At 34.5% G+C, this 27,339-nt stretch overlaps 1 protein-coding gene across 2 annotated transcripts in view; it reads right to left on the reverse strand.

The window, feature by feature from the left end:
* Positions 1 to 27,339, reverse strand: part of LOC123526467 (poly [ADP-ribose] polymerase tankyrase-1-like) — a 95,716-nt gene that overhangs the window by 10,656 nt on the left and 57,721 nt on the right. Inside the window, exon 1 of one of the 2 annotated variants that reach the window (XM_045305640.2) lies at positions 6,490 to 6,817. The exons of the other annotated variant lie outside the window; for it this stretch is intronic. Coding sequence (XP_045161575.2) covers positions 6,490 to 6,521 — 32 coding nt within the window. The 5' untranslated portion in view covers positions 6,522 to 6,817. Of the gene's footprint in view, positions 1 to 6,489; positions 6,818 to 27,339 lie in introns of those variants that run through there. 2 annotated transcript variants of the gene reach the window in all.

Below are 27,339 nucleotides of genomic sequence, written 5' to 3' on the forward strand. Positions count from 1 at the left end.
CAAATTTTGTCTTCGCATTATTTTTCAATTTTCAAAAATTAGTTTTTGATGTTAATGCTTTTGTTCATACTAAAACCAGTGAAAATTGTTGCTGTTATTAGAAAGACGTATCATAACCTAACATCTCTGTTTGCTGAACACTTGCAAGCATTCACTATCATACTTATTCACTGAACCAGGTCATTCGCAAACAGATACCTGTAAATATTTATACAATTGTCAAAACATTCTAGCCATTGTCCTATCCCACAGACCGCACGAAAACGTTACTTTGCTGTTCAGCTTTATATTTCCTTATAAAAATACCGAACCTTTTATATCTCTTAATGTCTATAGATATTTGCCTTTATGAATATTTTAGTTTCTCTATCCAGACACATTTTATACTATTTCAGCTAGCTTATGGCCATATATAAAATTCAATGGTAGGACAATTCATCAATTTCTAAAATAGTTCACTTATGATATTGCTGATTAAGCTCGAGATATCCTTTCGTTGTTCATGTAACGTTTGAAATGTACATTTATTAACTTGTTTTTACCAATAAAAAATCTATAAAAGGCATCGCTATGGCCATGCAACACTTGTACAATGGCAAACTACATTTGCAGTATATACATACATGTTTAGAGCTCCACCCTTTGCTAGATGCCGGTTTAGAAACCCTTTTACTCGCGGGTTGCAAGACCGAAGCTTAGCTTTTGATTTACTTCTACTCTTTGAACGTTTAAAAGTGTCCCTAAATTTAGAATTCCCTCTGAAATTGTATCCATCCTCGTTATCAAAATAGTCAAACTGTCCATTGAGATCCGCTTGGTCAATATATTTTGTTCTATTTCTTTTTCTAGGTCTTTGTTTTGGGCTTAGAGCATCATAGTACATCATGTCATCAGTAATTTTGATCGGCTGCTTACGTCTTGAATAAATCCTGTTTCCGTCCCGTCCCGAATGACGAAAGTTTTCTTCTTTATGCTCATATGATTTGTCAATGTCCATTCTGCTTAATTATTTGCAAATAAAATTAGTATCCTGCCAAAACGGGTTCACTTCGTGCACCTTTTGATATCTGTTAGACTAGTAAGTCCAGTATTCAAACGTGTAAAAATTTGACAGAGTAGAATATGTTCAGACCAAACTGAACACTTCACTTTCCAGATTCGTACAATTAGCTTTTGACAAAAATTGTTCCGAATCTTAATTTGAACAAACAGTTTTTCATGAAAAATAGTCCTGTTTTCTAACTTGAATAACAAATAGAGTATAGTTCAGTATTTAAACCGGAACAGCCAAATTTTGTCAAGTTATAGTCCCGTACTAAATTATAAACTTCAACTTTTTGCAAATTATATAGTCCACGGACACTGCAATGAGCAAATTCAGATGTACCAAAAAGCATCCATTGTTTTTTCATTAAGATTCTCATTAGAAGCTTATGTAAAGCAACACAAGAACAACACACAAGGCAATCAAGTAATTCTAAAGGATGGCAAACGATAGAAAGATTAATTTCAGTTCAAATGATAAAGGCAATGGGTACTTTGTCTAATTAATTCCTTGTACTTGCTCATTTTCGTTAATACATTGTTTGGTTACTTAATTAATTTAGTACAGAGACAGAACATACGATTTTGCAAAACCAGTTCAGTAAACTTCTATCAGAATATCATTTGAGCCGTGCTATGAGAAAACCAACATAGTGCGTTGGCGACCAGCATGGATCCACACCAGCCTGCGCAGTCTGGTCAGGATCTATGCTGTTCGCTAATGGTTTCTCTAATAACAAGAGTCTTTAAAAGCGAACATCGATCATGGATCCTGACCAGACTGCGCGGATGCGCAGGCTGGTCTGGATCCATGCTGGCCGCAAATCCACTATGTTGGTTTTCTCATAGCACGGCTCATTTGGAGACTGCTCGACATGAAGAGCATCATTCCTTGCTATTTATTTTAACTTTTACTCTGCTAAATTTCTAATATGACTGGTCCATCGTCCAATTTGGGCAGTGCAATTTATCATTCGGAAAATTTACTAACTGAATTGCAAACAGTACAGACCATGATCAGCCTGCATGGATGTGCAGCTGATCCTGGTCTGCACTGGTCGCAAAGGCAGAATTACTTGCCGCCGGCAGACTAAAGGTTGAAACCATATTTTCTCGGTCCGACAAAATATTTGATAGTGGCGAAAAGTATTATGTACTTATGTATAATTTTCCTTAAAATTATCTTCGCACGAAGTGGTTTTCCAACGTAAAAACATACATGCGTCACAAAAAGTTTCAATGAATAGTTCACGATGGTTATAGCGGTTAAAGACCAGTGTAAGACGAGTGTCGTTTAAAGTAACTGTCCATAGATGGAAATGTCATGTATTTGACATTTATGGAAAAGTAAATTTGTGAATATCCATCCATATTTTGTTTTTATCGGTTAAAGCCACTGTAAAGGTCGATATGTTGTCAAATACGTATGTCGATAGTAATATAAATCATACAATAAAAAAGACATCTAGCAACAATACTCGTATATGCATTTTCTTACCGTCTCATATTGCTGATTTTATTAAAGGGTTACGCTCTTTATGTTACTTGACACTGTCATAATATTTATTTCAAATTATATTTCTGCTGAATGTGTTTAAATAGTCCGCGAATTATACGATTTTCTTCTCTGATCTAGCACGGATGAGGACTTTAGCATTCATTATTAACAGTCACTTAACGTTTTCTTCGTACGGTATAATGAGATTGAAATTACCATTACCGTGTTAAGCGTCTGTAAAGTATGTGGGAGGGTTCAAAATATGATTGCGTCAGACAATTACTTCTTTTTTTCTCCCCAAAAGCACATAAACTATACACACAAAGAGCAAACGTAAGTGTCTATAATACGTACTTAAGAGTGCAAACAAGTATCGGTTGTTTCACATTTGATCCGCACCATGAGAAAACCAACATAGTGCATTTGCGACCAGCATGGATCCAGACCAGCATGCACATCCGTGCAGTCTAGTCAGGATCCATGCTGCTGCTTACGGTATCTCTAATTGCAATAGGCTTTGAAAGCGAACAGCATGGATTCTGACCAGACTGCGCGGATGCACAGGCTGGTCTGGATTCATGCTGGTCGCAAATGCACTATGTTGGTTTTCTCATGGTGCGGCTCATTTGATTTCTTTGTTCAAAGACATTTTATCCCTCTCTCAATTAAATCAACAAACGTTTCTATGTTGATAACCGTTATATTTCAAAGCAGCAAAAAGATGAATTGCTAATTGATTGAAACTATTAAATAAATAAAGGTCATAGATACAGAAAGAATAATTACAACGTGTTGAAATATTGTTACATATTGGTATAACGAACTGTGTGTCGGATATCAAATACCTGCTTACAGGAAATGTTTTTGCTATGTATGGAACAAACAGATAGTTGAAAATTACGAGTTTGTTTTTCGGCGTGCCGTATTAAGCACGATTTTATGACCTCGTATGACTTTATGCCGCCTGAATAATGTACCAGTCGGATTGCTTGGTAAGGTATTCTCGGTATTTTCAGCCATAATGAGAGATTTTGTAAGAGTGGCGCTAATTGGAGGAAAGGCTGAAAATGCTTCACTCTGAGTCATGTGTGACACTGAGTGAAATGACAACGCGTTCGTCATCTATAACCTCTGTAAGTACAGCACCATCGGGTTGTAAGCGTACCACTTGAACAGGTGTGTGCAACCAAATATTTCATCTGCTCATCCGGACATATTTCTGTTTTGTTAGGTTTTCTTGTTAAGTTATTTCTGTTTTGTTAAGTTTCCTTTCCTTAAGTTTTGTTTTTACAAAAAGGTTATTTGTTTTATACAGTCATTAACTCTTACCCTGCATTACAGCAACAACTTCTAACCAGTGCAAATCATTACTATCCTGCAACAACATGTCCGATACTGTTAAATTTTAGACTCTAAATTTTAAATTAATCTTTCCGGTGAAAACAGTACTGTACATAGTCTGAATGATAGACAAATTTGATAATAAGCTGAAGTAGGGTAAGGGTTCATGTTGCTTCCAACAATTCCAGAAATAAAGTATAGAACGTATTTCAATATTGTTTGCTTACTGTTACCATCTTTTAAGCACCAAAGGCTCAAAGTGAGCTTTTGTGATTGTTTGGTGTCCGTCAATTTCTAAACACAGTCTTCCTCAGAACTACTGTCCTCATTTATACAAAACTTCACAGAGGCCCCTTTCAACATTGCCAAAAGATTTAAAATACAGGTTTCTGCCCATGTATAACTTGTGCTTCAGTTACATCACGCCGACCATCTTTTTTAAAGATATTTCTTGTTTAAACAAGAAAGAGATCAATATCTACCGCAATGATCGGATATAAAACAGCTATAAGCAGCAATTTTTATTTTACAAATCATTTAAAAGATCTTTTAAGCATGAACGGTATACGGAAGTACCTGGAAATCATAACAGTGACAAAATAGAAAAATACAGAACATCTTCCCATGATTTAGAAATTGAAAGAAGCAGATAAACTGAAATACGACAAGATGAAAGGTTATGTAAATTTTGTATTTTGTCAGTAGAAAATGAATACCATTTATTGCTTGAATGCTCACAGCAAAAAGTGTTGGAAATCGCCTTAGGCTATATGACTAAATACAATGTGCTTATGTGCAGCAAATAAAAAATACTAAAAGCAATAGCTATGTATATTTTATACATTTAAAAAACAGGCAAATCGTATTGTGAAATTAGACTTTCCTGAAAATATTTGTAACAATGTGAGAGATATTAAATGGAATGTATGAGGAAGTAAAATATTCAATTGTCTCCCTTATCGGTGAAGATATATGTCGATATCACACTGCAAACAAACAAATATCCTCTATTTATTTTATGCTAACTAATGAAATACTGTATTCTATCAGTTAAATACTTTTATATCTCATCACTCACACTGTGAAAATATGAAATCTATATTTTCACACTGTGAGAGATATAGCTCCGCCCCCTCATACATTGTGTATGAATTTTAAATCATTTGCTTAGAACGGGATGAAAATTGTAGTCGCACTTTGTTCTTTATAGTATATTTCTCGATTCAAATTATTTTACTTAAAGAGAATTTCATAACGTTATGCAGCAAAAAATAAAATAAAATTGAATTTTATATTGTGTGCGTCTTTATAACGTCACATGTCTGACGTCATGTCTGTTTACGCGCGTCTGTCTCCCGCGCTGAGATTAAAAATTGTTGCAAAATGCACATTTCAACTTAACTGAGCATAAAATAAATAGAAAATATCCTCTATTTATTGTACCTCTCTTTTGTCAACAATGATAAAATCCCATTACCCGAGAAAGAGATATTTTGACTATCAAAAACATTTTCAACCTTTTTGCCACGTGACCAAGCGAAAGTGTCTGTCAGGTCATGTGACCGCGCTGATATTTTGAATGTCATATAAGGGCAATTAACTGCTTCAATTATTTAGCCAAATGATTGCCTCCCTTGTACACATATAGTAGTGACGTCACTATTCAATGTGTACACAGGCGATTACCGCGCTAAAGATGAAACTGTTAAATTAAATGAATTAGGCCCTAAAAACATTTTTAAACATTTTATGTACTAAATTTTGTTCGGTATAATAAAATTAGTATCATATGGCAGCGTGTGTGACATTGATATTGTCAACCCTCGAAACAGAACGTCACCACTCGGCTTTCGCCTCGGGTGACATTCTGCCCTCGGGTTGCCAATATCAATGTCACACACGCTGCCATATGATATTTATATAATATCAACCGGTGAACAATAATATGTCCATATTTTCTTGTAATGAGCCAGTGATCTTCATCAAATAAAAACTTTGTCATTGTTATTGCAAGGTGAAGCCATCAAGGCATTACCACTCATGACGAGAAAGATAGTTTCAAAAATACTGAAATACAAATGTCACTACATCAATTAGCGGGGATGAAATAACCTATTTGCAAATGAGTAATATGCCGCTGATATATATATCCAAAATAATTAAAGTTCACCTTTGTCGCTTATATTGCAATTTCACCGTGATATCGTCTACCAAGAAATCGTACGAGACGAACAGGTATGTAAACGTAATAAACTTAGATGTTTAGTTACAAAATTTCTGTATTATTCAGTGTTTTTCATTGACCTACCCTTTAATATTCATTATAGTCAATACATGAAATGAAATTTTACCCAAAATGGAAACCGAATTGTCTCTTGCTGACATTTCAGTGGTAACCATTTATTCAAAATTACCCATCATACTCTGTGCAACAACTTTCAATATGTCGTTCCTAACAACGGCTATTGAATATACTTGTCAACATACAACAAACATATGCAATTTTAGTTTTTAAACTCATAATTAAAAGGAAAAACAACTCAAAAGTAAGTGTAAAGGAATTAACTAAAGATATGTACTTGAAATAACAAAACTCAGACACCTACTGTTGTTTAGTTTTCCAACGTAATCCTAACATTCTGTGAACAAGTTTCTTGAAAGTTTTCCAGCAATAAAAAATCACCCTCAAACGTTTCTTTCCTGCATAATATTCCCTAACCACTCCAGCCTGATAGAGCTCCAGTGAATTATCTTGAATTTATGTTTTCCAAGAGATAATAAAATTTCACAGAATAAGAAATAAATTCAATACAAAACGGCTCTAAAACAGGCGTTCTCCAGTTAATTCCCATTTTGAACTAAACTGCAGAGGCAACCCGTGAAACAAAATGATCGCGTGGTTCCAAAAGTGAATCTTGTTTCCTCATAAATTCAATTTAAATTACAAAACTCTTGAGGTTTAATTAAGATAGTAATGGATACCAGAAAGAAACATTGTTGTAATTACGCAAATCTATGTTCCCCATCTACCCACCTGCCTCTAAACTGCCAAAATATGTAAGCATAGACTGTGCTTTGTTTTCAAACAATGTTAAACATGCTGTTAGACAATTTAAGCACATTCGAAGAAAGCGAACGCATTTTTTTTCACGTCTGGGAATTACTCGACAATAGTCTTCCCATAAGAGAATGCATTTTTCAAAGTACCTTTGACATCTGCGACTTACATATTTATTGTCATAAAATCAAATTTACCTGTGAAATGTACTCAAAATTTAAATTATACTTGAAAATGCAAATAAGATTGTGTATGCAAGCATGACAGAGTTCTTTGTGTTTTACAATAGATGCTTTCTGAGCTGCTTGCAATGTAGTCTTGATTTCAATTATTCCGTTGCAATGCATTCTTCTTTCAATTTCTCAAAAGCAGAAGAGCTCATTTCCTTCGGTTTTCTCAAATCAGCAATGACCAATGACCCCATTAAGGTGAAAAAATAATGCATTCAACGACGCCCTTGCAACGCAGCTTTGTTAGTTTAGTTTAAACATATTTATTCCCAAAATAGAGTACATATACTGGTACATATGTCATACTGTGGTAAAAGCAAAACAGGAAAGGATAAGAATGAAAGGCAAGTCATATAGAATTCTTCTCCTTTGCGGACAAAATATAACTGTATGAGCATATCGAGCTTAAATCTGTAATGGGGCTAGGAATATAGTCTTAGCAGCTTTGTTGCAATGCTGTTCTTCTGCTTTCATTTTAACAAAATGAATTATGATAAAGGTCTGCATTCAACTTTTTCATTGTAATGTAGTCCATAGCAATGCGGTTCAGCTTTCAACTTTCCCATATCAATGTAATTTTGCTTTAACTGTCAAATACGAATACAGTTCTGTTTTCGCCTATTCCATTTCACTGTAATTCTGCTATCCATTATTGCATTGTCATGCAGTTTTGCTTTCGTCTCTTCCGTAGCAGTGTAGTTCTGCTTTTAACTATACCACGGAAATTCAGTGTTATCTTCAAATATTCAATAGCAATGTAGTTCTGCCTTTCCCTATTCAACTACAACGCAGTTAGGCTTTCAGCTATACAACAGCAATGTAGGTCTGTTTTCAACTTTTCCATGCCAATTCAATTATTCTTTCAAAGACTCCTTTAAGACGTAGACTTGCTTCCAATTATTCTGTTATAATTCAGTTTTTCTTTCAGTTATTCCATCAGGGCCAATGATTACATTGCAATGCAGGTTGGCTTTTAAATCATTCAATGTCAATGACATAGTCACGACTAAGACTTGCGTTCAGTCATTTATCTCTTTGGAGACTTTATTTATTAATGATTCTTAGGCAATGTATCTGCAGATTTGCTAAAATTAAACAATTACAACGAAATACCGTATTGCTTTTAAATGACTGTATTATAAAGCAGTTTTCTTTTTTGCACAATGACAACTTGATATATTTATATAAAACTGTCATATGCGGCTCGTTTTTACATATCATTAATTTTCTCGCGAATAAAAAAGGTGTTCAGTCTGTATTTCAGCCATACTGATCAGTTAAGTCGTTGTGTGTTTGTTATTGTTATAATGTTTCTTTACACTTTGAACTTATTAGTGTGATATCTAATGTAATTGTTTTAGCATGACAGAACTTTCTTGCTCGGTTCATTCGTTTGCTCTATTCCAGAAGAAATATTTGACCTTAGAGTTACACTGGTTCGACCTTTTTACTTCAATGTACTCGCGGAAAAGGAAATTTCATTTAATAAACCTTTTATTTAAACAAGCACGTTTGGAATATCTGCTGGAGTGACAGTATTAAAATGATTAATCAAAATTAGAAATTCAATACAAGGCTTAAAACTAAATTAAACTGTTCTAATAAACAAGAGGACCATGATGGTCCTGAATCGCTCACCTGTTCCCACATGACCCAGTTTCGAGTATGACGTCGTTTTTTCTATTATTTGACATAGTGACCTAGTTTTTGAGCTCATGTGACCCAGTTTTGAACTTGACCTAAATATCATCAAGATAAAAATTCTGACCAATTTTCATGAAGATCCGTTGAAAAATATGGCCTCTAGAGAGGTCAAAATATTTTTCTAATTTTAGACCTACTGACCTAGTTTTTGACCGCAGTTGACCCAGTTTCAAACTTGACCTAGATATTATCAAGATGAACATTCAGACCAACTTTCATACAGACCCCATGAAAATGTATGGCCTCTAGAGAGGTCACAAGGTTTTTCTATTATTTGACTTTCTGACCTAGTTTTTGACGGCACGTAACCCAGTTTCAAACTTGATCTAGATATCATCAAGGTGAACATTCTGACCAATTTTCATGAAGATCCATTCAAGGGTACGGCCTCTAGAGAGGTCATAATGTTTTTCTATTTTAAGACCTACTGACCTAGTTTTTGATCACAGTTGACCCAGTTTCAAATTTGACCTATATATTATCAAGATAAACATTCAGACCAACTTTCATACAGATTCCATGAAAAATATGACCTCTAGAGAGGACACAAGGTTTTTACATTATTTGACCTACTGACCTACTTTTTGAAGACACGTGACCCACTTTCAAACTTGACCTAGATATCATCAAGATGAACACTCTGACTAATCTTTATGAAGATCCATTCACAAGTATGGCCTCTAGAGAGGTCACAAGGTTTTTCTATTTTAAGACCTACTGACCTAGGTTTTGACCGCACATGACCCTGTTTCAAACTTGACCTAGATATCATCAAGATGAACATTCAGACCAACTTTCATACAGATCCCATGAAAAATATGGCCTTTAGAGAGGTCACAAGGTTTTTCTATTATTTGATCTACTGACCTAGTTTTTGATGGCACGTAACCCAGTTTCAAACTTGACCTAGATATTATCAAGGTAAACATTCTGACTAATTTTCATGAAGATCTTGTGAAATATATGGCCTCTAGAGAGGTCACAAGGTTTTTCTATTTTTAGACCTACTGGCCTAGTTTTTGAGGGCACGTAACCCAGTTTCAAAATTGACCTAGATATCATCAAGATGAACATTCTGATCAATTTTCATGCAGATCCAATGAAAAATACGGCCTCTACAGAGGTCACAATGTTTTTCTATTATTTGACCTAATGACCTAGTTTTGGACCGGACATGACCAAGTTTCAAACTTATCCTAGATATCATCAAGATGAACATTCTGACCAACTTTCATGCAGATCCAATGAAAAATATGACCTCCAGAGAGGTCACAAGGATTTTCTATTATTTGACCTACTGACCTAGTGTTTGATGGCACGTGACCCAGTTTCAAACTTGACCTTGATATCATCATGTTAAACATTCAGACCGACTTTCATGAAGATCTTGTGAAAAATATGGCCTCTAGAGAGGTCACAAGGTTTTTCTATTTTTAGACCTACTGACCTAGTTTTTGATTGCACATAATCCAGTTTCGAACTTGACCTAGATATCGTCAAGATGAACATTCTGACTAACTTTCATAAAGATCCCATTAAAAATGTGACCTCTAGAGTGGTCACAAGCAAAAGTTTACGGACGCACGTACGCGACGGACGACGGACGACGGACGCAGCGCGATCACTAAAGCTCACCTTGTCACTTTGGACAGGTGAGCTAAAAAGAAGATCAAATATTCACGAATTTGAAGCGTTCATTTCCCATCGACAAAGACCAATGTTCATGTTGTTTAATACACAATCCCACTTTCATTGTTTGCAGTATCGTTTTGCCTGAATTCACAATTGATAATATAATATGATTCGTGTCATCACAAGTGTTAAGGTAGGCCTATGGTATAAACTTGGACTTGAAAAATATTATTTGCGAAAGTTGTTGGAAGAAAAGAAGGTCAAACGAATGGGTTTACATCATAAACGGAGCACTTTTCCGAATGTCTAAAGTAATTTACTGAGTCGATACGTATCTATACTATAGTATCTTAAATGCCACTGCGGTGCTTCCATCTTACGACTATATGCCGTACGCACCTATTAGTCAGCCTACGTGCAAGAATCGCTGCGAATCCAAATTTTATTATTCAGAAGGCAGCAGTAATTTTAGCTGAAACATTTCAGATATAAACGTCATGGAAATGTCAATGTAGCAGAGTTTTATCATTACGTAGAGGTTAGAGGTTAAGATTTTAAGCTTGTATGGTAATTATGTCAATCAACGCCTGCGCTGTAAAAATCGAGATTTAGGCCTAAATAACAAAGGGAGCGTTCAGAATCAGATATAGAAGTACATTTTCTTAGTCAAATATGGGTGTATAATGTAGAAGTACACGTCCATTCTCATTTTGCAAGATTAAACAATATCAGGATATCTCTATAGTTTGAAAAACACTGACCATCACAAATATCGTAAAGAAATTTGACACCATGTACACATGCGATGGTTACACCTTAAACAAGAGATAAAACACAAATATTACAGATTCAATGTGGTAGATTGTAGCATATACATTATTTTTTAAAATGATATGAATTCAATATGTGGCAGTCCAAATATAATCTAAAGAACTCCCAACTGCCCAATTTTCATCACTGACCAGAAAGGTGTCTTTTATATAAACATAAAAACATGCATCAGTTAAGCTCTCATGGTAAGATTTCATGTATAATTAATAACTTTCATTTAAAATTAAGAAAATGAAAAAAAAAGAAATATGAAGACATTCTGAAACAAGTGCATCGCAATGCGGAGCAATACACGCCCGAAGGTATTACTCTGACTCCTCAGTGTGACCTTCACCTTGTAGCTAGCCATCCAAAACATGCGCTCGGCAAATTGCCTCGATGTGGTAAACATTTGTGTCAAGTTTCTTCGAAATCCTTCAAAGGGTTCAAGGGTTACAGAGCGATGACTTTTGACCCCTAAATGTGACCTTGACATTAAAGCAAGACGTCCAGAACATGACTCTGCACGTAGTCTTGATGTGGTGAACATTTGTGCCAAGTTTCCAAACATCTAAGCTCTGTGCATTGTGGCTCAAGACAAGTTTTTCCCTATACAACTCTATGTAAAACTAAGTTTGCCCCAGGATGGGACCAATTTTTTTCGGGGGGTAATGATTTGAACAATTTTGGTAGAGGTCATCCTTTTGGATGCCAGAGTGTTCTGCTTGGAATGAATATCTTTTTTTTATCCTCCGACGAAAGTCGGAGGGATATAGTTTTGGCGTTGTCCGTCTGTCCGTCCTTCCGTCCATCTTTCCGTCCGTCCATCCGTCCTTCCGTCCGTCCGTCCGTCCGGAGCCATATCTAGGAAATGGTTGGGAATACTTATTTAAAACTTCATATACGTGTTCACCACTATGAGTTCTTGCGGCCCGTCAAATTTCAGTCAGATTACCCAAGTAACACCAGAGTTATGGCCCTTAGAAGTTTCTAGTGTTAACTATATAGGGTACTATAAATATGGCAATTTCTGCATCATAACTTTTGATATATTTGACCTTGAACTATGAAACTTTAATAGAATTTAGAGCACTATAATGTGGTTATGCACACACAATTTCGTATGGATTTCTTTTGTAACTGCAGAGTTATTGCCCTTTAATTGTCTAAAAATCCACATATTTGTACATAACAAACTTGCCATTTGGCAGAATTTCATTAAATTTCTTTCATTCTTTTCTGTGAACATTTATTATAAACATGTGAAGTTGCGCACCCACACCTGGTCGCCCACTTGCCTTGGTCACCCGGGGTGACCCCGGGGTCAAAATTGACCCCGCCCCAGGGGTCACTTGATTTTACATAGGAAAATCTTTAAAAATCTTCCTCTCAAAAACCAGAAGCCCTAGAGCTTAGATATTTGACCTGTAGCATTGCCTAGTGGACCTCTACTAAAGATGTTCAAATCATGACCCCAGGTTCAAAATTGACCCTGCCCCAGGGGTCACTTGATTTTACATAGGAAAATCTTCGAAAAATTTCTAAAAATAAACCAGAAGGCCTAGAGCTTAGATATTTCACATGTAGCATTGCCTAGTAGACCTCTACAAAATTTATTCAAATCATGACCCCAGTTTCAAAACTGACCCTGCCCCAGGGGTCACTTGATTTTACATAGGAAAATCTTCAAATTTTTTCTCAAAATAAACCAGAAGGCCTACAGCTTAGATATTTCACATGTAGCATTGCCTAGTGGACCTCTACAAAATTTGTTCAAATCATGACCCCCGGGGTCAAAATTGACCCCGCTTCAGGGGTCACTTGATTTTACATAGGAAAATCTTCAAAAATTTTCTAAAAATAAACCAGAAGGCCTAGATCTTAGGTATCTGACATGTAGCATTGCCTAATAGACTTCTACAAAATTTGTTCAAATCATGATCCCAAGGGTCAAAATGACCACGCCCCATGGGGTTACTTCATTGTACATAGAAAAATCTTCAAAATTTTCTAAAAATAAACCAGAAGGCCTAGAGCTTAGATATTTCACATGTAGCAATGCCTAGTGAACCTCTACAAAATTTGTTCAAATCATGATCCCTGGGGTCAAAATTGACCCCGCCCCAGGGGTCACTTGATTTTACTTAGGAAAATCATTAAAAATTTTCTTAAATAAACCAAAAGGCCTAGAGCTTAGATATTTCACATGTAGCATTGCCTAGTAGACCTCTACAAAATTTATTCAAATCATGACCCCTGGATCAAAATTGACCCCGCTCCAGGGGTCATATGATTTTACATAGGAAAATCTTCAAAAAAATTCTAAAAATAAACTGGAAGGCCTAGATCTTAGATATTTGACATGTAGCATTGCCTTGTAGACTTCTACAAAATTTGTTCAAATCATGATCCCCGGGGCCAAATTGACCCCGCCCCATGGGGTTACTTGATTGTACATAGAAAAATCTTCAAAATTTTCTAAAAATAAACCAGAAGGCCTAGAGTTTAGATATTTGACATGTAGCATTGCCTAGTAGACCTCTACAAAATTGGTTCAAATCTTGACCCCCAGGGTCAAATTGACCCAGCCCCAGGGGTTACTTGATTGTACGTAGGGAAATCTTCATAAATTTGCTAAAATAAACCAGAAGGCCTATATCTTAGATATTTGATATGTAACATTTCCTAGTAGACTTCTACAAACTTTGTTCAAATCATGACCCCCGGGGTGAAATTGGTTACTTGATTGTACATCGGAAAATCTTCCAAAAAAATTCTTCATCAGTTTGACATTAGAAACATGTAGCTCATATTACTCTGGTGAGCGATCCAGGGTCATCATGACCCTCTTGTTTTTCATTTTTAATTTTCCATCAATATTTATAATCAACATGTGAAATTTTGTTTCCTCTCCCATTCCCCCGCGCCCCCACACCCTTAAAAAATAAATATATATACATATATATATTTCCATTCCTTTTTTTTTTAAATGTTCAAACCTTCAACATGTTAAGTTGTGACTGCACAAGCCTTGCCCTCAGTCATGTTCAAGATATCTTACCAGTGTTCTCATAAGGACATCTGTTTTTTTAAGTTCAAATGTACATGTTAAACAACAACACCTGATGCCAAACCACTCAAAGACAATATTTCGTTCCAGTTAAACTTCAAGCTCATATTTCAATTAACTGCATTTAATTTTAAAAGCTAAGCTTATTACAGTAAGCATATCCCATTCAAAATAAATTCTTTAGTCAGGATCAAAGTATCGTACATTTATTATGTACTCTTTAATTAAACATTTGTTTTCTGTTAAATTGATTTTGACTAATGAAATTATTTGCTTCTTATTAACATCCTTAACTTTTTGCCGGATATATTTTTTTGCCATTCCTCACCACAAACCCTTTCGGCGGGGGATACCAATTCATCGAATTTGCTTGTTAATAACAACTTTGATAAAGGATCATGCCAGGCGTCTCTCCGTGCTGTTAACCAATCAAAGCGGACGGAATTTAATTTATGCGTGTTACATTACGAATGCACGAGAGTGGGTTCATGCAGAAAAACTGATACAAATGACAGAGTGAGTGGAGTGATTCCGAATATTTTGTATGTGAATATAAAGATCATAATTATTCTAAAATCCGTTGCTGCTCGTAACAGTAGTCCTCAGTTGCTCACATACTCACACAATACCAAGATTATAAAAAATAAATATGGGACTATTTTTGCACATCCAGAATATTTGTGTGATGCGGCCACATAAAAATAGAAGGAAAACTCAAACTTGTTAAATTTGACCGTCTTTAGACCATAGTACTTTCTGTGCGAAATTTCATCTGGCGCAAACTGCAAATTTAATTAGCCGAAGATATTACTTATACAATGCAACAAAACTTGTTCTATCTATATCTAAAAGGAAAATGACTGTTTAAAAAAGTGGACTTTGCTTTCGCAAGACCGAATAACTTCCATACTGCATCCTAGATGATGCACAAACTCACTTCTTGCATAAACCAAAAGACTTTTTTTTTAAAGAAATTAACGAAGATGTTTGCTTGTCATTTCCCTGTGATTTCATTTTCTATTCAAAGTTTGGCAATAAGTTTTAAGGAAAAAAGCAGGCATTGAAAACTAAATTTTCAAGAGCAAATACAAGACGACTCTTATGATCAAAACAAGCAAAACAATAAAAGCTAAAACACGTGGTAGGTTAAGTAAGCAAAGTTCAAAAAGGAAATCTATTTGGTAATGTTTACCTAGTATTATTTGTTGTGTAATACCTATCAACGTTATCCAACTGAGAAGAAATGCAAATGTTTAATTACTGACTCTATCTAAGGTGAAGGCAATAACCTATAAAGTGAAAGCAGAAGTTATCAAAGTTAAAATCATTGTATATTTCATTTGCTGTCTCCTGATCGTAAGCCAATTAATATGATGAGATTTTCATTCTGGATATTTATTGTTGTGAAAAGTAACAGTATTTCGACCGTGCATATTGCTTCTGTTTATATGAAACTGCTGATAAAATGACCAACACATTATTGAAGTGTTAATATTAAATGCCAGATTTCACCAGAGTAGTAGTTCTTTGCCAAGATGTTTTGTATATTCACTGCCAATCATGATAAAATATCGCTAAAATTAGTATCGTCATATCTACAACAATTCTAAAGTATTAAAACAGAAGTCTGGGTGACACATAGGTTTACTATAAGAACCATGTTTTTTTTCTCATGACCATAGTTCTTATAGTATACCTAGAGGTAGGGTATAACATGAACAGTGTTTTTTTTTCTTTCTTGTCTGGTGCCAGTGGTTCGAATAAAATATTTTGAGAAATTCCGATACTGGAGAAGAGTAAAAGTCAACACTGATTTTAAAGCCCTGTCAATATAACTAATGGTAACTTGTATGATACTTGCTGAGCAGTTACACAAACACAATACTTCACGATTTTGATTTTGATTGCTATATTGCAGTTAAAATTTTATGGCAGACGAATTTTATGAGATATTTTATTACTCTGAACATCATGTCTCTCCCTCGATTCATAAATCTTTCATTTCAGCTGCTAAAGCTGAATGAGTTATATACCAGAATTCCAACAGGCCAACGTTAAAAGTGATTTTCTGAAATTGTTTGCTAAAAGTAATACAAAATAATTCGTAAATTGTATTTGTTATGACGTATTAGTCCGTTTGGTTATGACGTTGATTAATAGCTCTTGCTTCAGTCGATCATAAATTGAGCCGTGCCATTGGAAAACCAACATAGTGGGTGTGCGACCAGCATGGATCCAGACCAGCCTGCGCATCCGCGCAGTCTGGTCAGGATCCATGCTGTTCGCTAACAGTTTCTCCAATTCCAATAGGCTTTAAAAGCGAACAGCATGGAGCCTGACCAGACTGCGCGGATGCGCAGGCTGGTCTGGATCCATGCTGGTCGCACACCCACTATGTTGCTTTTCCCATGGCACGGCTCAATTAATAATATGAACCATTCTCCAAACGATTAATCTTCCGAATAAATAATCTCTCATTTGCAAAATTCTAGAACTGGATGAATCTATAAATTATACTGTTATGTTGTTCCTAATTAAAATGTTGTTTTAAATATGTCATACATTCAAGTCGTTTGCTTAAAATAAGGTACGTCTAAATCAATCAAACATTCAAGCCGATTGCTTTAAATTCGTAGCTCTTAATCAATGATACATTTAAGTAGTTCGCGTTGAACGGTAAGTTCTAAATTAATCATACATTCAGGTAGTTCGCTTCAAACAGGTAAATCTAAATCGACCACAAATTCACAAAAAGGAGTTTAATTTAAAAATATAGTTCTAAAATATATCGTCAAAATCCGGTAATCAAAAAGAACCTAGCAATAATGTGACAATGAATGTTGATATTATGAAAAACTGCATTGGAAATACCCTTGATTAGAATTAAGTATCTCTCAGTCAAGTACAGAGTATCTGACTAATCTGTTGTTTAACCTTTACCCTGCTAAATTTCTAAAATGGACTGGTCCATCATTCAATTTAGGCAGTACCACTTATTATTCAAAGGGGTGTTCCACTGAAAATTTATTGTCTAAACAGCAAACAGTGCAGACCATGATCAGACTGCACAGATGTGCAGGATGACATTGGTCTGCACTAGCCGCAAAGGCAGAATCACTTGCCGCCAGCAGGCTAAAGGTAAAGCATACTATTCAGTGGTTAAACTAGTATTTTAGAATCTCAGTTAATAAAACAAACAAAATATTATTCTAACCGGGCTCATCAGCGTAGGAGTTTCTTATTGTAAAATCATTAAATCACCGGAAGGAGCAATCATAAATGATGTAATTGGAAGCTTTAAAGGCTTGATTTGTATTCGACCGTGCATATCTTTAAAACTGATGGTTGGCGAATTGTAAAAAGGAAAGAAGTTTATGAATTTTTCATCTAACATTCATCTTTCATCTAACATTTTGCAAAACAAAACACCGCACTTTAACAATTTAAATGGTTCTCTTTTAGTTTTTCGCAAAGGTTTCGTAGGGTTGCAATTTTGTTTCGTTTATCCTTAGACGAATAATTACAGCAGTAGTTTGATGAAGATTCATGAAGCGGTTCATGAGAAGAGGTCATTAAACGTGTTTATATTTTTAGCTAAATTGGTCCCTATCCCCATTTGTAACAAAATAGCAAGAGACCTTACGATATTGTTACACATCGAGTTTGATAAAAATCCATTACATTTTAGTGGTTAATGCGAAGAAAGGCATATCTACTTTTAGCTATAGTGGTCCCTAATAGGGCCAAGGTTCCTATATAAATAAATTTGGAAGAGGACCTTATAATGATGCTCCAGACCAAGTATGACAAAGATCCACCAAGCTGTTCATAAGACGCTGTATAAAGGCATTTCTAGTTTTAGTTCTAGCAGCCCCTAAAAGGGGTTTAATGTCCCAGCTGAACAAAGTTGGCTGCGAGCCTAATAAAGATGCTACAAATCAAGTTTGATTAGAATACATGAGAAAAAATCAATTAAAGGATTTTTTTATTTATCATTTTTATTTATTTCTAAAATAGGCCAACTGATCCCGCTTTAACAAATGCATATTCGCTATTCAAGAATCTTTGGACAATGACGTCACACCTATAAAAAAGTGAAGGTCAAGTAAAACATAAAATTGTAATTATTTCAATATTTCTGTTTTATAAGCAAAGTTTGACCGTAGCCATATCACATAGATAAACTGTATGCAGCGTACCTTCATTTCAGTGCAATGAGATTCAGTCATTATATAGCATATATATATTAAAACAGATTTCAAATGTGTTCAATATTTGCATACCATACTAAAGAAAGATATTCATATATAATAAATCAGTTAAATAATTTATAACAAATATATCAAAGCAAACAAATACTCATTTTAATATGCAATCTTAATAAGTCACAAAAGCAAGAAACCTTTTCATATACAGACGACAACTGTAACAAGGAAAATCTTTTAAAAAGCACTTCTCTACATAAAAGTCTCTTATAACACCCTTATTCATGTGATACGCAGACCGTATTCAGCTCTTTCTTTAATTTGGTATATGTTGGTATTTGAGCAGGTTTTTATCATATTTATTAAACTTACTTATCATTTTGAGATATATCAATATTCTTGCTAAATATACTGAGCCAAAGTTAGCTTTAAAACTGTGAACAGCGTCGTTTAGGATAAACGCTTTGTCTACATTTCACTCAGCGTAGCACTATCAACAGAGTGAAAGAAATTGACACTCTCGTCCAATCAGGCAGAGTGTTGAATAAATCTTCCATTTTGATAAATTATCTATAATGTGTTATCAAGTAGTTTGATTTGCTAACTGAAGTCACGTGGCATAGGTAACGAAAACGAATTTAGACGGCGTCGCCGAAAAATTGCATTTGATTTAACATAAAGCGAACCCAATCCAATCACCATACATACATATACAAAAAGAGTTCATTGACGACGGCGACAGTGTGAATGTTGAGATCTGCCACTTCCATTCAGTTAATTAGACGTTACTTTTTACTGAATACTTTCATGGTATCACATCGATGGAATAATGAGCTCATGATGATAGGCTCATTAACGTAGATGTCATTTTCTTAATCAATACATCAATGGAAGTGAGGCTAAAAATAGAACTGTATCTTCTTTGCTAGATAAAGAGTAAACTGTAAAGACTGGAGGCTGAAGGTTGTTTTTACTTACAAGGAGGATTATGTCTAGAACTAATTAAATGAGTGCTGGACAATGCTTCCTTTTAGCCAATATACTGTTCATTCATCGCATAAACTAACTGTTTTTGCAATTTAAGTTCATGTGTTAAAGACATTTGTTTTAACTTCCAGACTTTTAGCGAAAGTACATATTTATATTTATACTGAGCCTCTTGTATGTATACATGTATTTGGTGTGTACTATTTTTAATCTAACACACTGTACCGTTTTTCCGTGTGCACAAATATGTTGACTTCATGTTTACAGAAGTATTATATTATGAAGTAACTGTTCATATTTTAAATATAATATTTCTTTAACATTGCCGAGTAATTTATGACGAATCAAGCATAATTAACTTTTATTTTTAGACCAGGGGCCGACTGTAATCGCTGTGAACTACGGAATGCCTCAGCTAATTATAGTCGCCCAGCTAAGTCATATATGTTATGTGCATTTACAACGCATTAGTTTCTGATACAAAAATTAGCAACGTGTATTTGTCAATTTGTACTGTACATGGTTTAGTTTTTTGTAGTTAGCGCACTTTGTCAATATTTTTATTGGTTTGTGATATACATTTATTCATTCTAAATAGATATAACAGTATGTTTTATTTGTTCTTTAATACAACAAACAAACAAACAAGACCCACCCCAAGCAGTCCTCTTCATCAGCACTCACCCGTTAAAACTACCCAAGCAGCCTCTAAAACCAGTCACCTAACCAGTCCCTCCCATAACAGTATCCAACAACACTGCCAGTTCCCAGCCTCCCACAATCAGTCCGAACACCAACCCTAGCCACCCAGCCTCCCACAATCAGTCCCAACACCAACCCTAGCCAGTTCCCAGCCTCCCACAATCAGCCCCAACACCAACCCTAGCCAACTCCCAGCCTCCCACAATCAGTCCCAACACCAACCCTAGCCATTTCCTCCCTAACAGATCAGATCTGATATTGCGGTTAACGTCACAGTGTTTGATGCCTTTCTGGCTGCTTGTGTGTGATATTTTGAAAACAGGATTTGGCTGAAAATTAAATTTAAAAAAATGTTATTGAATCGGTCAATATTGTTTAAATTTTGAAACGTTATTATAGATAATGTATTGTTTTAAAAGTAATAAAGACCTCAAAAAGGTAATGTATTTTCAAAGATTATTGCGTTCGAAGACTTTTTTAATCTTTGGAAGGAACATAACAACAGAAAGAACAATATGTTCGTATCACAGGTAAACAGCTATGTACGTAGATAATTTATTCAGCATTCTTTACAGAGATAGTCTATGAAACAATGTCAACAACTAGGGCCTTTTTGAAATGGCCAGTTAACAAAACGTTCCCCAAAAAGACATATACTATTAATTTTATACCAAGGACTGCTTTACAGGGTGCATTTAACCAAACTTCCAAAAAGTCAAAATTTATTAACATAATTATGATTATATAATATTATATAATATTACTTAAAGGACAATTTACCGAGAGTCCCATAGAATGGTATATGCTAATAACTTTGTATATGGTTTGTTTTACAATGTACAATTAACCGAAAGTCCTGTAAAAGGTATACTATAAACTTTATACCTAGGCCAATGTACATTAACTAAAAGACGCTATCAACTCAGGCCTACATTACAGAATGCCCGCAAACATCCTGTGCTTATTGCTATATACCAAGGGCCACTTACTAACGTTTGTTTGGCCAACAATTTACGAAAGAGTACCGCATACTGGACATCAAAGACTGGAAACAAGCTGAATATCACATGTCCCGTTTGCATTGTTCTAATGGGAAGATCCATTTAATATCTTGCCATTATGTTTCAGCGAAACCTAATGATTTTTTTTATGTCACCTACCTTCGTTTCACTGGTAAAGCCATCTTAACGTCCGCACTGTTGATTAAGAGTCAACAAATTTTCTTTGTTTTCGTATTATTTCTCACTGTCTTAGATAATCTCCATTTATCATTTGATTTACTGTACAAACGTGTTAGAAAACGTAGTTTCGCAATTAAACATAATTTTGAAGAAAAATTGTCCGATTATCTTTGCCTTCCCTACATAAAATCAATAATCTAGAATATTCACAAACAACTTGAGATAGATAATAGTTGTTGTAAACCAATTAATGTTGACTGAACATACTTCAAAATTTTCTTATTGTCCTGAATCTGCATTAGTTCGTGCTGTGTTGAGCGAAATAATTGATAATAACTAGGGACGTAATAGCCAATACCGGAGTGTGTCGTCACAGCGTCTAAAATGGATATTTTATAGGGAAATAAATGGTCTCTATGTGAAATTCGCAAAAACCTTGTCTCTCTTAAATCAGAGGCTGGCTACTGTTCTTCCAATTATTGGCGTTGAACAGATTATCTTACTTTGACGACAACTAATTTGGCCTACACAGGTCATGTCAGGATATTATAATTTATCAGAATAATTCCTAAATTATATATACATTTAAACATGCATTTTTATTTCCTCTTTATTGCAACATATGTAGTGAACTACCCGATTCAGTAATAAATATACCTTTTATTATAGAGACTTTGTCACATATTTTCACGATACGTCATGCTTAAGCAAGATTTCACACACAGGAAGTTATTGTAGTTACTTCTTTCAACTCAATCAACAAAATTGTACAAATATTAAAAAAAAGCCTTTTTATATGAATTCAAGTAGAAAAGAAAGAAAAGTTAGCATCTAATACAACAGAAATATTCCTACAAATAAAGCCGTAGAAAGGCTAGCCTTGTTTAACAAACAGCTTTAAGCCGAAATGCACATTCTCGTACAAAAAAAACCTTGGCAATAACCCTAACTATTGATACAAATATCTGGACACTGTCTGGATTAAAACGTTTTATCAAAATCATGTTTCACTCAAAGGAAGGACTTTGATAAAAATTCTATCTTAAAAGTGATGTCCATGTTACAAAAAAATCTTATCTTACATTAACCAGATATAATTATACAAATTAAAAAAAACAACATGTAATTTATTTCTTTACCATATTCAATACATTCAAATGAAACTTCAAATGAAATATCGCTTACCCGTGTCTAAAATGCTGGAAGGGCATGTTTTACTGTTTTGCCGAAATTCCACCGAATACGTAGTATTCTTTCTTATGAAACTTTATATTTCCGTACCGATATAACAAAGCAAAAATGCGTAAGAAATCACTCTTGCATATTTTTTTCTTTTCCGGAAATAAACTGATATTTACTAAATTGTATGAAAGAAGTTCTAAGATTTCCTCCTCATTGATTCAAGTTTGTGCGAAACAAGAGGAGTATGAACGTATCGCGTGCGCTGGAATAGTGTATTTCTTGATACACTTAAGTATAATGTTATTTGTCTGTTGTTTTACCCACAACATCACTTAAGGGTAATTCTTTGATTGAAAACAGTGAAGTCTGGACGCATTCTCTTAATGTAATGAATGTATTGTCTCTGTTATGGCATTTTGAAGTATCATTCACCATTAGAATAAAATCTTATTCTTTATTACATTAATATTTCCTTTGATCGTGACTTTACGAATGTGAACAAGCGTGTATCTTCATAGGCAGCTGCGTAGTTAGACACAAAGCGCTATAGTAGCCTGGGGTTACCAGTATTGGTGAGGATAAGGATTCATCTTCTGTGCATTTGTCTAAAATTGGGTTATATATATTAAAATGAATTTATTTTAATACATTATTTACTTGTGCATCCTAAAGAGATCCAGCTTTCAATTTCAAATCAGGGCCATTTTAATAACATGACCCCTATAAACAGTATGTCTGAATGCAATCAGTGTACTCATAGTCCATATGGTTAAGTGATATTAAAATGGAGAAGTATGTCCAAACATTAAAGTTATCATAAAAGCAATACGTTCTTATCATGAAAATGAATATATTTACTGGTATTTGTAATATTTGTATCAAGTAAGGTTAACCAAAGCACTGGCAGTGAAAAGCACCATACAGTCTAACCGCCATTTACAAGCAGCAGAATAAAGAGTGGATGATGGTGACATCCTTTGTGGTTACATTGTCCCAATTGAGCGAATACAAATGAGATGCAACTATTTAACTGCAATCTTTCCTATCTGTCTGAAAAACAAGATTTATTTACATCCACATATAAAACAAATGAAGGTAAAACAGTACTTTTTGCAAGGAAAATATATAAGAAGATGAAATTTTGGGAATACCCTGTTTGCTAATTCTGGGTAATGCATATTATTTTACTACTACGTATATATCAATTTTATAATTTCGGCAGATGCTGAAACTACATCCTAAAAATCAATCATTGTTTCAATTAGTTTTTGCCTGTGTATACATGCCGATGTCTGCTGCCTCCGCCGAGAAATGCGACATGTTCAAACATATGTCATGGATTCTATGTCTACCACGCTACAGGACAGGAGAGTTAAAAAATACGGAAACTGGCTCCATAATATTGTTTCTATCATACATGGGTATGCAATAAAATAAACATGGTACTATCTATAAGCAGCCTGCTGTACTCATTTAAACAGTTTGACGTAAAAGAGTAAAAATTATAGGTTATGCAATAACTATAGGTAGGTGCTATCGGCGTAACTGACATATTGATGCCATAAATAAAAAAATATATATATTGATACATTATAACTGAAAGGAAATAGCATTAATATCTGCACAACTGTGTAGAAGAGAATTCTGAGAAGAAAATCAATACAGTTCTACATGTATGTTAATATCATTTGTGTACACATATAATTCACATACGTGTAGGTCTAGTCAAATAACACATTTTGTGATCCTAACATTTTTCAGTTTTTATCATACGTCGAGATCAATCGCCTTGACTTCCTGTTGTATTGCTGCTTTATGGTAAAATGTAACATAAAAGTAAAGACATTTCCTTATGATATATGTTTGTAATCGGTGCTGATATCAATATCTTAACCAAATTTGTTAACGCGTTTTACGTGCAAGCAAATAAGACTGGTATAAACAATATAGGCGTTTTTGTGCAAAACATTAGGGACAAGATACAATACGAAGACATGTTGCAAGTACGCAGCCCCTTCAGAGCGAAACCCCGCTAGTGTATAGAAATAAGATTGACAGACATGCACACACAATAAAAAAACAACCTCGGGTAAAGACAAAACAAAACAAAGCAGTATAACTGACAAAGTGTGGTCGGTTATACATATTGTCTGGTGAATGACTGAGGCTGCTCAGCGGTCACTGTTAACTAATCAATTATTAAGTAAAAATGTATCTAATCTATATATGCGCAACTGAAACAGAAACAAAATACGTCATTGATAAGCTGTAAGAACTGCACGCCATGTATAACGAAGTAAATATGGATAAGGTCCTTGTTAAAAAATACCATATCAATGTTCTGCTCTTATCAGAGCGTAAGAAGATTAGAAATGTTCTTTTTCAACCATGTAATTAAAATCGTATCTTTTAAATTGTACGAGCTGTTACTAAACCGGGAGATAGTGAGCTGTGATCTAAATTAAGCATGTGTGGAGCTTTGGATAATAGGAACTTCGTTTGTCAGTATTTACGTTGGCAAAGTAAAATTTATGATATAAAATGGAACGCCGTATGAATATTATGGACGACACTGTTTATGCGAATATAAAGGTCATATCAGTAAGCGCTTACCCTGTTTCTGAAGGTTCAGTGTTCCCTTTAAAAAATTTTCGACTCCAGTTCTTCATGGATGGTACCATACTTTTTACTCACGAAAACTAATTACTTTCACAACATATATTTTTTCTCAAAAAAAAATCTATGAATGAGAAATATTGTATTCCCAAAGAAAACCTGAAATCCTTTTTATCACGAATTTATTATTTATCATAAATAAAACTGTTTTGTAACTTCTTCTGTCTGATGTTCTGGTGCTACAACAACACTTCTAAAGAGAGGCAATGCTTTAATACACTATTGCCAAGAATGTATGTATATATATGTGCAACGTGTACAAATATATGGTAATTTAATATTACATTGCATGTCATTAATTGCTTGATTTACTCTGTCTGATTGATCACAATTGCCAAACATCAGACAGTTTTGCAGACGACCGTGATTTACAGTTTCATATTCGGCGAATAATTTGATAATGTCTTCCACGGGCCCACTAAAATGTTTCATCTTAATTATACTGTAATTCTCAACGCAATTTCACTTGCATTCCCACATAAACATAGTGTGCCTGATTTTAAAAATGTCACAAAATTTCGATTTACCATTTAAGGATGTAAGATCAATTGTTTTCTACAATTAAGATTTTTTTCCATACTCTGTGAGCTTGAAGAACAGTAGTTTTTAAGACATTTAAAAGCAGAAAAAGCACAGACCGTTTTTATTTAATAGGGCATTTTCTTTTTCCACTGTTTAAGCATTATTTAAACAGTGGGGTACTTAAAAAAAGATATGATATCCCTCTTAATGTTATAGAGATTTCAGGTCTCACATGTTACTATGTTAAATGTCACAAACAAGTCACTTTCATTTTTATGATGACATTATTACCCAACCAACTTTTTTGTTTTCGATGTTAGAACGTATCTAAATCTTTAAAAAATCTGTAGTAAAGATTTTAAAAAAGTTTGCTGCTTCAATGACACGTAAAAATGCTTCAAAATGGAACGAAGAAACGTTGGGTCTCACCGTGCATCTAAGAGATATATTTAGAAAAAAAAGCCTTTAAAACGGTGAATTTGATATTATAAGCTCTTTTTGTTTCAATTTATACTTATTATATAACTTAATGTGCTATGATGAAAACTTTCTTTTCAGTTGCAGCTTATCATCATTATATAGTATATCAGTAAAAATATAAGAACCAATCCTGATCTATTTCAACAGATATTTGAACTTACCGACCCCTACCCTTACTGTGCCGATGATTTTACATCAGATTAAGGCAGCTGCCGTCCAAAAGTAATTGTGAATTAGAATCTGTTTGGTTAAATGGTATGTTATTAGCCATATATTGATGATTTAGCATTTATTTCGGGTAGGAAATTTCATCCTCAAGTGGTGTTCGAAAAGAAACAACCGAGACTGAAGATAAGTATGATTTTTCCTTTGACACCCAGACCTTAAAATAAATCTATCAGCCAGAAGACTACGACTTTGGAGAATACTGAAAAACAAACTCCACGGCGTCTGACACAACTGTCAAGCACGTGTCCTAAATATTGTGGTACTACTACTAATATAAGCAGAAAAGTACCTGGCGTGACGTTAATACAGACAATTATAAATGACAGGTTCACTGACATACTGAAACAACGTCTGTCAAGCGTTTAAATGTTGCAGTAAGTCATTTTATGAACACAATCAATTTTTAGGCTTACTTGAATCTATCCCCTGAACGACAACATTTCTTCAAAACATTGTCCTTCGTTACTAATCTCGATCTAAATCCATTTCGGTCATATCGCAGAATCTGATCTGAATCTTATATGTATAGTTATATTAATTAGCACAATAGAAACCTGTTCATTTGAAATTGTGTGATACGTATACACTTGTACAGGCTGGATAGCCACAACTGCTGCATCCTTGCAAATAAATGATTTCCATTAAATGTGAAGGAAAAAAGTTTAACACACTTGTATCTTATCACCAGACATGAAACAATTTATTTTGTGAATGTAAATACACATGTTTCACAAACAAGGGAAATGTCGTAGCGAACATCAGTTTTATTCAAGATAACTTTTTTTCCAC

Source organism: Mercenaria mercenaria, chromosome 1 (genome assembly GCF_021730395.1).
Source record: "Mercenaria mercenaria strain notata chromosome 1, MADL_Memer_1, whole genome shotgun sequence".
Classification (NCBI taxonomy): domain Eukaryota; kingdom Metazoa; phylum Mollusca; class Bivalvia; order Venerida; family Veneridae; genus Mercenaria; species Mercenaria mercenaria.